We start from the raw sequence: 14933 nt of genomic DNA on the forward strand, positions 1-14933 counted from the left end.
CCAGATAAAGATGAGAAAATAAATTCACTGAATTGAAACACAGAATAATTATCAATACCCTTCACTGTTAGTGTTATGCCTTAGCAGTGACGAGAACCGATCCGACCCTGTGATGCAAAACAGTAAATTCAATTAAAATAATCTGTTGAAACACAGATTAGCATATGAACCAATTCCAATTGTAATTGATACATAAACTATTCTGTGCAACTGTGGAAGAAGGGGAAAGTAAGGATAGGATGGTACTCACTGTGAAGTACTGTGCTAAGTGGCTTATTATTGTGATCACTCCACAACAAATGTTTGTGATACAAATACCAAATTCTACACGGTTTTTGATTCCGCGTTGGACAATACTGTCACGATCGGAATTTATTGAGCTTATTATATGCTGTCGTTGGAAGTCCACATCTGTAGAAGGAGGATGAGTATCTACAATCGAATTTGAAAAGCTGAGGGAACTGTCATCAGCGAAACAGTTTAGCGGGTTTCAGACAAAAGAAAAGTTATAAAAATAAGGAGACCTTGATGCCGAACTCTGTCAATTGCCAAGTGCAATAATCTTATTTTTTCCAAAACAATGTTAAAAGTGTTCCACTGTTCGTCGAGATAAACCATGAGATCACCAGTTGATTTATTGCTACGAAAAGCACACTGCCGGTCGTTCTTCAAGATATTTCTTAAGCTAAAAATCAATCAACGTTTCCAGGACCTTGTAAAGAAGGGACGTAAGTGCTATTGAGAGATATTTAGAGAGGAGGAGGATTCGGCTTTTTTTAGGGACATGCTGGGGTGAATGGCGTAAGGCGATAGTTGATTGTCACTGTTTTGATAGTCAATTTTGATCATCACCTTCTCTTTGTTCTGTGTAAAGTGATCGCTAAAACTTTACTATTTGCTGGCAGCACTTACCTAAGTTTGAGACACCTGGTACAAATTACAACAAGTATAAATGTCATTTCGATCAGCTGTTGTGTTTATTGTGTTGAATTTTCAATTTGCAAAGTTTTGTTTCTGTAAAAGTGTAAGTATACCTATAACTATACTCAATAATAGTTATAATTCAAAACAAATGTTTGTTATATGTTTGCAAAAAATATTCTTTTGTTCAATCGAAGTGCTCAATTTTCGGCATAGAGCCGGTGCAACACAATCAGCCCCAACTTTTCGTTGAAAACCACCAGCCCGAAGAAGATTTAAAGTGGCAGCCAGTTGAAGCATAGGTGGAATATATGTATGTATATATTATTCCTGATTGTAAATCGAGCAACCGCAAAACATACACAAACGTTTCGTTGTTCAATACAAATTTTTTCATGAATCGAAAATAAATAATGCATACGTATAGATACATAAAATATGTTGTAAATAACTTATTTATAAATATTCATAGAAATTTTAAAAGTTACATTGGGCTAGAAAGTTCGAAAATATTTGCTTCCCTAAGTTGATTCTCAGCAATTGAACTTTTATTGTAGTCATTTCTCTTTCTGGTGATCTGATACAAAATTTGCATTGAAGTATAACTGTTCACTTTTATTTATTTTAACTTTCATATATTTTCACTTTTTCCACTAAATTTTAAATTTATAGTGGAGCTGAAGTTCACACAAATTATCTTTCTCACAAAAAAATAATCAAAATATATGAAAGTGACAATTAAATAGCTGCAACTAACAAACCATAGGAAAAAAGTGATATTCAATTGTATGATCACCTTACGTGGAGCAAAATCATCAATTTTGATGGTCAACAATCAACAATCACCTTACGCGATTCCACCCCTGTTTTCCATTCACTCGGAAAGAGACCTATGAAGAACACCTCTTCAGAAAAATATGGGGAATACTCTCCGGGAAATTGGATTTGTGAATGTCAAGATCTTTAAGTACTCTAGCAACTGAACAAACTGCAAAAGAAAATTCGTCCCATACATTAATTTACGCTTTCGGGTACAGTAGGAGTCATTTCGCTCATTGGTAGCATCGAATTAACAGCAAACTGCGCTGCAAGAAAATTGACTTTATTTATCGAGCTTACAAAAAGAGTGTCATTTGAAGCGAGCGCACATTTTTTACAATTGACCAGACATTTTTACTACCTTTATGACATTGTAGTATTTGTTGCCATAATTTCTGGTTATGCTAACATTTAATGCGTCGAGTTTGTCTGTTACAAGTCTTTCTAGCTTGTGTGAACTTATTCTGGAAGTTTATATCCATGGGTTTATTTAAGGTTTGATAAATTTTACCCTATTCGGGATAAAATTTCACATTCCACAGAAAACTATGTTTGTAACCATATCTGTGCTGAAATCCACGTCAGTATCGAGAATTTATAGTGACCAGCGTAAGTTCTTAAAGAAGTCATTAAGACCGTTGCAGCAGGCCTTCTCTGTTTGCCATACGGTTCTTGTAGGTGTTTTCACTTTAACTTTATTAGGACAGAGGTAAGAAACAAGTCAAGATTGTTGGCGGATTGACCTGCAACGTCAGGAATCCAAATTCACTTGTCAACTAACTGAGTCAGGTGGTTTAACTTATCAAAAATCTTGACATACCTTCCTTTGCGTGTTGTCTGGCCAAAATAGCGCAGCCACGAAGAATTGTGTACATTAAAATAGCCCGTAAGATCGATTGTAGTACCACCGGTGACATGATGGTTAGTGCGTTGGACTGTCATGCCACAGTCTTGGGTTAGATCCTTGCCTATGCGATCTAAAGTTTTTTTTTCACAGGTACTGCCTCTTGCGAGGAATTGACAAATCCTACAAGAGTAATTCTTGTCATGAAAAGTCCCCTCCATCCCTGACAACAGTACCCGCACATAGGAATGGTTGAGGGTTGTAAGTCAACAGGCCCTAGTTTTCAACGGACTGTTGCGCCCCCTAATTTAATTTAATTTAAAAACCATCTCACTGTGCGGAAAATGGGATACAATTCTCTGGACAGAGTCGGACGGCGGCGCATCGAATTCGTTGGACGTCGAATTGCTATCCAAGCTTGGGCTACGATTAATTAAACACGTGCAAATGATGCGCGTTTGGACGGTGAATTTCAACCACATACAATTAAAATTTTTGTTGGTACACTGACCATATTGTGCTGAGAAAAGAATAAAGGCACTAAGCTATAACCATTAAGGTTAAACTCCGAGTGATCGGTGGTTTCACCAACATGAGTTTCGCTTAGTGCCAAAACAACTGGCTGTTCAAAACAGTATGAACGAATGCAGCATGGACATTTTTCAAAAGCCCACGAATGTTACTATACTAAACACAAAACATACCAGCCATAACAACAAAAAAATAAGACAGTTTACTATGCAGTAGATTTAATTTGGGCATTAAAACTTCTCAGTCGCAATTGACCATTAGTGTTATGCCTTAATTGTAAATTAAAATTGATCCGCTCCTGAACCACAAAAAAAAATTATGGATGAAACGCAAACACGCTTCAGCTTCGGCTTCACTACGTTACGACACTTTTGTCATTAGAGCTGTTATTTTTTCTCATAAGTTTGTTTTGATTTTTCGTGCAGTAAAAAATATGAATTTTGAAAGTAGCTTGCATAGCCTATCGTGGGTATGTTCAGCTCATGAAGCAAGAAGAAGCACAGACTGAGAGACGTCGGTGGGTCCGGGAGCTTAATCTATGAGGATTTCTTAGAAACTCATTTCGTGTTCTACAAGAATAAAAAGTTTTCAAGAAAAAAATGTATACATATTCTATTTATATTTCAATAACTTACCTTTTAACTTTTTCTAATAACCCATTGGAATCCATCCAAAAGCAAATGTATGTATTTTGTTTGTTGATTTTTATATAGCTTTTGAGCTGTCAGACAAAGCAAATGTTCAGCAAATTTGAACTAGAGCTTCCTATTGGAGTCACATTACGTTCTTTTCCTTACGATTGTCAAACAAAAGGTGAGGTCAAAGCTTCATTTTAATAGCATGCATTGAATTCTTATGGCTAAACTAGTAAACGTCAGGCGAAGCCGAAGCTGAAGCGTGTTTGTGTTTCAGCCATTAACCGCAATATATCAAGTAATTATTTCGCATATTCTATTGCCGCACTGAATGTTATGTACTTAACAAGCAATACGTGCAGCGGCTATGAGAAAAAAATAGTGAGCGAAGGTGGAACAGAGAGGAAGGGAGCACAAGGGAGACTCTCTGTTTTTTTTTTTAAATTTAAATTAATGTGCACTGCACTGCGCTCAAAAAACTTTTCTGTTATAAATGAGCTATTTCTTGTTTTTACTCACGAGGCGCCGTTAGTTTCTTTGTTTTATTTTTGATTATAAATTAAAAAGAAGGTGATTAATTAATTCATGATCTTTTATATCAATTTTACAAAAAACAACACAACACAGATAATTGTCCACGCTGCCACGGGTGCGCTTACGGTGGAACGTAGATCTACATAACATATGCAGATAACTATTCCCGCAATTTAATATTGATTCCGTTTTTTGGATATTAAGTATTTTTGACTTCGAAAACAATATTGTATTAAAAATACATACAAATATTAATTTGTAAAATTTTAAAACTTAAATTAAAATGAACAAAAACTTTCCATTACCGCAGCACGAATTTCGACTCGCGGTTTTTTTTATTCGATAGATATGTGCAAATAAATAATAACTATAGCAATTTTAGAGCAAGGAAACATTTATTTCTATTTTTAATTAATTTTTAAAGTTCACTTTTTACATACAAAACACAGAAAAATGGTTGATTTTGTTTGTTCAGTGTTGCCATACTTGTTTTTTTCTTGGTGATTTCTTTTATTTTAGTGCTCAAATAAAAAAGTACTTTGCATATACCCAAACTCGCACCCACTCCAAATCCTATAGTGATACCAAGCAGGGGGGTTGCATACCTAGCTGTTAGTACGCCGCCGCGCCGTGCTATCAATTAAAAAAAAACTTGTTTTAGGCTCAAAAAATGCAATACAAAAAAAGTAGGGTTAAGTCCGAAAAAGAAAATTTTTTTTTTTATGACTTAAAGTTGTTTCCTCGTCCTAATATTTAAAACATATTCTATTGAGAACGCTACCTAACTGTAAAAAAAAATCAGAAGTAAATTCGTGCTGCGGTAATGGAAAGTCGCCCCAAAATGTATAGCTACCTACATATTTGTATTATATGTACGTAAATTTTAATAGAATATTATTAATCAAATATATTTTTCTTCCAGGCTTACTACAATCAACAAACGTTTTAATGTCGCGCAGCACAGTGCGGGCTAGCGAATCTGAATGTTTAGCTATGCAACCTGAGAAATATAACTTTAACTACATTGACTTCAGCGATGTCGATCATCGGCTCAAATTTTATTTTTACCAAACAAAATTCGAAGAACAATCTGAACACTTTAAGTGGATTGTTAAAGGAAAAATATATAATCAAAATTCTCGAACAATAACAAATGGTATTGTGGTAATGTCAACTATAAAATGTTATATAATGGAAGAATTTGGACGAGAAAATAATAACATAAGCAAATGGCTACGGCCGGTTGTGAGTGTAACAGTAGACCGTCTAGAATCGATACAACTGCTGCCATGGAAAGTGGGCCTCTGTTTTACATTGCGTGATTGGGGCGGATTTCTTCTACTCTTGCAAGATATCTTGCGGACCGATAGTCTTCTGTTTTATTTTACAAGTAATGAATTCCTATTATAATTAAATAATAAAAAAGGTTTTAAAAACGTTTTTTAGGAAATGTTCTTCCTGACCAATGTGAGCTGAACTATCAAATACCAGAGAAAGTTTTACATCGTCTAACAAAAAGTATGGAGGGAGAGCAGATTAAAATGTTTTCCTTGTTGAATTGTTGCGAATTGAAATCGAATGATAAAATTCAAAGATTGGAAATAACAGGTCTCCTTACCACTGACACACGGCTCTTTATTACTACATCAAATCTTTCATGGCTTTCAACGACTTCAGAATCTGGTATTGAAATTGATGTTACCCAGTTAATGAGTAACTTGGTTGAAGTGGAGCGCCCCGAAAGGAATGTTTGTATCTTACATTTTCATGATGAAACCCAAGACAAGTCTGAATTATGGAAGTGCACATTTGAAACAAAAGAAAATGCTGAAAGTTGTCTCAACGCCATAGGACAATCGTGGGAAAAGTTGTTTGGTGTGCCTTTGTTGAGTAATTAGTACAAACCAATGAAAATTTGTTAATACATAAATAATGAAATACAATAGGATCTTGAAAACAAAGATTCTCTACATAAAATTGACATTAAGAACGTTGATACTATTTATTTAAACATGATATTAACCAGTGCAGCTTCCGTCACTATTAGATATCACATATGTACATGTAAAGGGTAAAAGTTAATATATCCAAAGTTTTAATTGAGATAATAAATGCAATTGATTTCCGATACTTTAATATTGATCGGTTTATTTTTGGAGAATTTTTTAAAGTTTTTTCTATTCTATGTATTCTATTCTCTTCCAATTACTATATCCCTTCCAAAAAGGAAGTGACACACTTCCTTTTTTCTAAAGGATATAGTAGTTTGAATTGAGGTTACAAACAATGTATCTGCCACTTGAAAAATATTAAAATCATTCTATAGTTTTACATTCCAAGTACTAAGAAGAACATTTCATTCCATTTCGATGGTGAAGTTAAGTTGTCGGCAGAAAAAAAGTTATAACACTCCCACATAATTCGTTGTAGCGTAGTGAATTTTTTTATACGGCCTCAATTTTCAAAAGTAGAATGTATATGCATAATACCTATAGATTTATAGAAACAATTTGCAATGCAATGAAAAATGAGTAAAAGGTTACACAGTTTTTTTATATTTATTTCTTTTACTTTTTACAAGGTGATAATTTTAATGAATATTTTACATAAATTACAGAGAGAGCTGCTGAAATTTCAATGCATTCCATTAGTAAAATCAGAGTAAAAGCTGGGGTAAATTCAGTGATAACATATTTTGGCTTACTTTACAGTCCAATCATAAATGAACTCCAAAAGCACAGATTCTCCTTTTTATACAATTTTATTTTACATATTTATACTCAGTATACTTATTCACTAACAGGGCCATCCTGCAATATTCATAACTATGCATTTAAAATTTATTTTGTGTTCTTTATCAAAAACTTCACTAAATCAACCAAGTAAAAATTGTTTCACATATTAAGCATACAAACATATTTAATTCGAACTCTTGGCTATACATTTAAAGACTTGAAATTGTTTATATCATCACACTTTTAGCAGTTCAAAGGCCACAAGCTTGACTACTGTCACGTAATCTTGTTATATTACGTTATATTACTAAGACTATTTTCATTCTAAACATTAACATTTCTCGAAATAGCTTATAGTCTGTTTAATATGGCCCTTTTCTGATTTTCCTGTTTTTTTTTGCTGATGACATACAGATTTTTAAAATAATAAAGTCTACTCTTGATCCTATTCTTTTACAAGCCGACATTGAAGGAGAAATATCCTTGCCCTCAACCCTTCAAAATGCCACACTTTTACAAAAAAATAAATCGGTAGTGTTGTTGAGACTTTAATAAACCTTTTTTATATACTTATGTCAGATATGTACTTCCTTTAATTTAAATTTTTCTTCGTTTAACTTAATTTTTAACATCGCTAAACACTTTCTAAAAAATTGTTTTTTTGAGTTGTCTACAAAGTAAATTTCATGAAGTGTCAAAGCTTTTTTTAAGAAAAACCCTTGCGGTTGTCCAAACATAGCCTTATATAATTCCTTCTTTTTAATAAAACTGTGAACAAGTAAAAACCGTGTATTTATTCAAATCTAAATTCAGTAAGGTGAAACATTGGACGTATCACAATCAACTTCTAATAAACATGATTCAATCAAATCGCCAGTAATTGAACTTCCTTCATTCTCAATTGACGATACTAAGTGAACGGTTTGGTACAGTCGCTTCGTACCATTGGTGCATAACAACTTCAAACTTTCCAATCAAGCAAAGTTTCATTACCTTCTTTTGAAACTAAGCGAAACGGCAATCGTGTTGCACTTTTACACGACGAACCGAACAATTATATTACTTATTTTAATTTCAATTTAAGAAAAATAAAACGACGAAATCAAAACACGACCAGCACACGAGGCCGGCCACAGGCAATCTTGCGCCCTGTGCAAGATTAGTAAAATTCGCCCCTTTTTTAATTTTTCACACATAAACTGATACACAAGCATAAGTCTTTCCCACATTACCCAGGAGGTAGATTTTTAATGCGTTTTCTTTATTAAGGTATCCCAGTGGGCCTATACCATAAACTAAAACGCAGCTAAGAAATGAGCATCCCTCTTTAATTTGTACACTCTATGGTCTTTTTCTATTAAATATTTCATCACCTGTAAGTTAAGTGCTTAACTCTTACACAGATACGAAGTACGGGTACGGTATATAGTAAAAAACCTGCACGTTATACCCCATACGATTCAATATGAATAAGTATTTTGCTTTATCATACTCTCTGTGTTAATTTTGGGACTCGGTGTGCAGGAAATAAATCTTGCACATATGAGGTGGCATTTAACTTTTTTTTGGGTATGTAGGATTTTTAGTTCTGCTACCTCTTGAGTTTAATTTTCATTAAATGCAACAATGAAAGTGATGTTAGTTAGTGCGCAAGAGATAACTTAGAACAATTGTGATGAATGATTTTTGCGATTATTTTAAGAATGTTTGTTGTTCAAAAAATTGCAAATAGTAGTAGTGCATATTTGTTTGCGCAAGATCAGATAACATTTTCTTTCTCCTGGTAATGAGCCGAAACAACGATAAAGTATGTTCGAATTCGAAGTGCAATAGGTAGCACTTTCAATAGTCGCATTCACAAAGCTAGTGGCTACGTAGTCAAAGGATTTTGATTGGCTAAATCTAACTACAAAAGCAGCTGAAATTTCCCCTCCGACGTAGTGCAAAAAAGTCGGCTACAGAGTTAGTGGAGAATGATTTTGACGTTTCAAAATCAGCTGCTCGGCAAAGTAACACGAATTCAAAATGAATTAAATTGTTCAATATTTAAATACAAATATAAATCATTCAAATTGTGTCTTAAATTTGATTTTATTGAATTTGAAAACACAAAAGATAAGTTAAAGTTATCAAATCAAAATGTTTCTTTTTTATATATTTTGGTATTGTCAATAATATGACAGTTCCAGATTGACTAGCTTTGTAGTGTAGTTTCGCATTCACAAAGCTAGTAGAATTTTGACGTAGCCAATATCGTTGTGAATGCGACTAATGCTACCACGACGGCCAGATCAAAAGTGGTGGGTTCCACCAATTAAATTTATGGATCAATTCAATTATTTTAATCGATCAATTAAATTAATCGAAATGATTTTTGATTGCCACAGAGGTGTAAGATCTGAAAAGTAAAAGAGGGCCAGCAATTTTTTTTGTATAAAAAGTTAAGGAGAAAAATAAGAGGAATACATTTATATTCCCGAAATGGGAAATTAATTCTTTTTATTTGTTTCAAAACGGGTTTGCTTGAGAAACCTTTTAAATAGGAGTAACCCCAAGATATTTTAATAAACACAAAAATAGAACAATGGGCCACTTTGACTTTGTCCCGAACGGCCAAAAGAAAAGATTTCGTAATTTGGAAACAATTTTAACGGAACTAAATAAACCGATTTCCTGATCTCTTCCAAAAACTTCCACAATAACAGCAAAACGATTTGAATTTAAAATAATAAACAAAAAAAAACACTATACATAACTTCCTTTTTTGTTTTTTCCTGCCAACTAGACCTTCTTTGATTTCTATTTCTTTTTTCCCAACTTTCCTCCCTTCATTCACACTTTCTAGTTACTTGTTCTCGATTTTTCTTCTTAAATCTTTCCTTTCCTTTGCAATATTTGTTCGACCTTTTTTTTTCTCTTTTATCACTCGAAATAACATTTTTAAACTTTGACGCTTTTCTCTCTGATTTTCTTCCTTTTTTCAAATCAGCATCATACAGCTTATTTCCTGAGGTGAGCCGACGCTCTTGAAATCCAGCGGTCCTACCTACTCACATAACTCCCCGGCTTATGCACAGTCATCGTTGAATTCGCCGACCGCTGGTGTCGCTTCCAGGAGCGTCGAACCCAATGAACAGTCCAGCCATTTGCCCACTATTTCTTTCGAAAAAGCTAAGCAGAATGTTAAATACCAGGATTCAAGATTTCTACTTCGAATTAATAAATACATTAGCCCCCTCAAAATCTAGAATACAATAATATAACAACAAAAAATCGAGAAGAAATCGAAATTGATGGAAGAAACCTTGATTAAGGAAAATGTATAGAGTTTCTAAGGAAAATATGGCCCTTATATTCTTATGCGCGATTAAAAAATATAAAACAACGTCGGTGGGGTTGTGTTAGATTTTGTGTGTGGGGGCTGAGGGATAAGCGAATAGCGTTCCATTTTGTACAATGGTGAGAAGTGAAAATTATTCTCAAAATGATTTACATCTAGCTGCCGGGGACCAACTGTCACCCACGTTCTCTTTCTGCTGGATCAGACTGCCCGTCTATCCGTCACATACAATTATCCACGTTCAATATCAAGATTGATATGGATGATTATTGTCTCATCAAAATAGAGAGAGGGAACCAATGGCTGATGGACCATGGCAGCCCTTTCTTCTCTGTCCATTGACAGAAACACCTGTAGAGGAAAAAAGAAATGGCAAGGAAGGAACAAGGAATGAGATAAATGAAAGAATGACTTTTGTCGCGGTAAATTTTTACCGTGACAATTGCTCCAGTTGAAGGGTTCAAATAGATGACGATAACTACGATGTGGCATTAGCAAGATTAAAAGAACGTTTCGAAAACAAGAAAATAATTGCAAATTAACATATTCAACGCATATTCAATCATCTTAATATTTATAAGGCTTCCGCACCAGATATAAGAAACTTGGAGCTATCGAGCATTGGGACGATGTTGTTGTTTTCATAATGAAATTCAAGCTGGATCCTGCAACTTTAAGTAAGTGGAATGATGACGCCCCAACAGTTAGACTACCAAGTCTGAAGGAACTTTCAGATTTTCTTAAAAAGAGGGGTCAGCATCTCGAAGGTAATGTTATAAATCAATTATTTACTCTTGATTGTTCAATTAAATCCGATAATCAAAAAGGTCAGAAGTCTACTTCAAAACACTGTGTAAAAGCATTTATTACCACAAAAAACACTTGCATATTCTGCTCAGTTCCCGGTCAATTTATTTATCGATGTTACAAATTTCAAAATCTTTCTTTTCCGGAACGTAATAAAATAACAATCTATCCTTCAACTGCTTAAAGTGTTAAGATCACAGTAGCGCTAATTGTCCATCTTGTGGTTGTCGTCATTGTGGAAAGAAACACCACACACTTTGCATCTTGTTGAAAATGCTACAAGTTTTGTACCAAAAGCTCCACTTAGTTCTAGTAGGTACCCAGCGGTTATGAAAATCTCACTGCTTCCAAGGAAATACCTGCTTCAACTTCTCATTTAATATACTCCAGCTTTACTGAAAATAGTATTTTAGGAGCAGCTGTCATAAATATAATAAACAAATTACGACAGATTGTACCCTGTCGGGTGCTTTTGGACTCAGGGAGTCAAACTTATTTAATCTCTGCAAGGCTCATGCAGTGTCTTGGAACGCAAGGTCTTCCATCCCATACCATCTTATCTTGTGCCAATTCTTAACTCCAGTTCTCGCATTAATGGATTTACAGTTACAATTGAGGCGCTTGGGATACCAGAAATAACGGGACTGCTACCTGATACGAAAATCGATATCAAAGGATGGAACATTCCAAACAATATTAATTTATCTGATCCACATTTTAATGTTCCTCAGCATATAGATCTGCTTCTTGGCATATACATATTTCTTTTACACTCTACTATTAAAAACACTTCGCATGAATCCGAATCAGATGAAACACTGAACAACACGTTAAAAGCATTCTGGGAAATTGAAAGCTTCAGGGGCCAAAGAATGTTATGTCAATAGAAGAAACAAAATGTGAAAATCATTTTGTGAGCCACTATTCTCGCTTAGAGTCTGGTCTCTGGTGTCTTTAGTGTCAAACTTCCCTTCAAACAGGATCCAAGCCTACTAAACAATGCCTATGCTGGAGCCAAAAGGAGGCCAATGTCGCTAGAAAGAAAATTTCGTAAATACCTAGACCTGTTCCAATAATACTGTACACAAATTGGTAATAACAGCTGATATAACAAAAATGTATCATCAAGTGCAGTTTTATGGAGAAACTGCGAGAACGGAAACTTTTGGCACTGCCTTGCCTCATTTTTGTTGACGAGTGCGTTAAAGCAGCTGTCCATCGACGAAGAGGAACGATTTCCTACAGCGGCTAAGGCTATTATTTCTGACGATCTCATGACTGGATGTGTCTCCCGATCAATTAAAAGCGCTGAAGCCAGAATTAATAACATTGCTAGGTAGCGGTGATTTCATTCTGAAGAAATGGTGTGCACACTCTCTTGAAATTCTGAAAGGAGTTCCAGAGAATGATCGTGAGCAATATTTCAAACTAAAGGGTAATGAAGTGATCAAAATATTATTTACCTTTTGGAGTCCAGTCGAAGATATGTTTTATTATGAGATAACTCCCCTGCTAACAAAGAGAACGATTCTCTCTGATATTACTCATCTTTTTGACCCGTTAGGTCTGATAAACCTTGTCATTTTGCTTGCTAAAATGTGTATGCAACAGCTGTGGCGTCTAAAAATTGCATGGAATGAATCTTTGCCTCAAGAACTTCCTCACTTATGGTTGAAGTTTCGAAAAAATCTAGGTGAGCTCAACAATATGCACTTGGGTCGTAGTATATTTTTTGGTAATCTAGATAACTATCATCTTCATGCTTTTTCCGACAGCTCATGATGAGAACTAACCTTACATGTGGCTTGTGTAAAGTAGTATCTGTTTGCGTAAGGTGACCCTACCACGTTTGGAGTTATGTGCCGCAGTGATGATGGTTCAGCTTAAAGGAGATTTTTGGTTCCATTCCACATCATATAACTTATTGGACGGATTCGTCAATTGTACTGAATTGGATGGCAAAGGAATCATGCAACTGGCAAACTTTAATAGCCAATCGCGTTTCAATTATTCATCAACACTTTTCAGTTTCTCAATGGCAGCTTATTACCTTGGAATTAAATCCTGCGGACGTAATTTAGAGAGGATCATATCCGTCAGCATTAATTCAAAATGAAATGTGATTCAGTGATACACAAGGCTATCACGCAATCTTCAAATAATGGGTGATTTGCCTCATCAACTAGTACAACAGTCGAGGCCATTTAACATTGTTGAGGTTGATTTTTGCGGCCCATTTAGTATACACTTTCGTCGTCGAGTTACATCTCCTATGAAAGCTTATGGCACAGTATTTGTTTGCTTCGTCACAAGAGCAGTCCATCGGCAGACGGGGACTGTGCTCAGTAATATACATCGGCATTGATACAAATTTCATAGGGGCGCGTAACCAATTGCATGTTAATGCAGAACGAAAACAGGGAAGAATGTTGGGACTTAAATATACCGTTTTTGTATATTGTGTATTGTATTGTATATGTATTTTGTTAGATGCTTACTTTAATTTAATTTTTTCTTTATTTAACTTAATTTTAAACATCGCCAAGCACTTCCTATAAAATTGAATTGGATTGAATTAAAGCAAGGCAACGGCCTAGTCACTGATAAAGCTTCGGTTCCCATCGATCACCTGCTTGTTCGATATTCCTTTCCTTTTATTTTGATTTTGGAATCGAAGGTTATCACGAAGGTACCATTTAGTATGATGGGCTAGTCTTTGCCATCAGTTGTTATGCTTTCGTCTCTGGCTATAACAATTCCATCAGCGAACGCTTCAATTTTTAAGAGGTGATCGGCTTGAGTCGTTGGACATTATGCCGTGTGATTATTATTAAGGAGATTACATAAATTAACTTTACCATTTTTTTCTTTTCGAAGTTGACGCACATCCGCCGCAGAAGGTTTTTTATTATTTTAATGTCCCTTATGTATCTTTTTACAGAAAAACACTGTGTCCACATATAGTTTGGTTAATGAGTCGAAGAACGATGGATCTTACTAAAGTATTTTTTTTAATTTGCGGGTTTTTGTTTTTTGCTAACTTAATATTTGTACACAAAAATGTTTTTAAAGCACAATGTGATAAAGTTAATTGTGGATGAGAGGGGTGAAATCAACAATAACACGATACAATTGATCTCAGGCAACTAGGAGTAATTCAATGTTTCTTTCGCCAGTGAAATAAAAGATGTTTACTCTTTTCTGTTGAGTTATTTTTTATTGAAAAATTTCAACTTGCACAGCAAATAATTGATTTGCTTGCATTTTAATAATTGAACAATATAACTTAATGATATTTTAGCTTGCAAAGTAAATAATTGATTTTCTTGAATTTTTATTATTGAACAATATAACTTAATGTTATTTTAGTTTGCAATGCAAATAATGGATTTGCTTTCATGGTTATAAAAATTATTAACTTAATAATATTGTGCTGACGTAGGTATATAATAAAAGGAAGTGGGAATGGGAAATTAGGTACATATATGAATACCTAATGTAATTGTTACTAACTAACATTCCTTTAAATCATCCAAGCACTTAAACCTTTTGTCTAATATTGAACAGCACGTATCCCTAATGCAGTTATAATAGCTGATTTGAGATAGATTTCATGCGTGGTAGGAGTTTATTGAGCGCTCTGTGAACTAGAGTCTTGATTTTGCTAACTAAAACAGCTTTCAGAATTTGAATTCAATAGTAACTATAAAGTGAACAGATTCTGAGGGACAAAATCATACAGTATTATGTTCGAACGAAACTCGTCT

The 14933-nt window shown here is 34.4% G+C and overlaps 1 protein-coding gene across 2 annotated transcripts in view; it reads left to right on the forward strand.

Annotated features, from left to right (window-relative positions):
• The window catches only part of LOC129954098 (serine/threonine-protein kinase 11-interacting protein), a 58377-nt gene extending 51957 nt beyond the window's left edge, over positions 1-6420 (forward strand). For both annotated transcript variants that reach the window (XM_056067768.1, XM_056067767.1), the window contains 2 exons: positions 5207-5674; positions 5731-6420. In XM_056067768.1, coding sequence (XP_055923743.1) covers positions 5207-5674; positions 5731-6182 — 920 coding nt within the window. In that variant the 3' untranslated portion in view covers positions 6183-6420. The remainder of the gene's footprint in view (positions 1-5206; positions 5675-5730) is intronic.
• The last annotated feature ends 8513 nt before the right edge of the window (positions 6421-14933 follow it).

This window comes from Eupeodes corollae, chromosome 1 (assembly GCF_945859685.1).
Source record: "Eupeodes corollae chromosome 1, idEupCoro1.1, whole genome shotgun sequence".
Taxonomy (NCBI): Eukaryota; Metazoa; Arthropoda; class Insecta; order Diptera; family Syrphidae; genus Eupeodes; species Eupeodes corollae.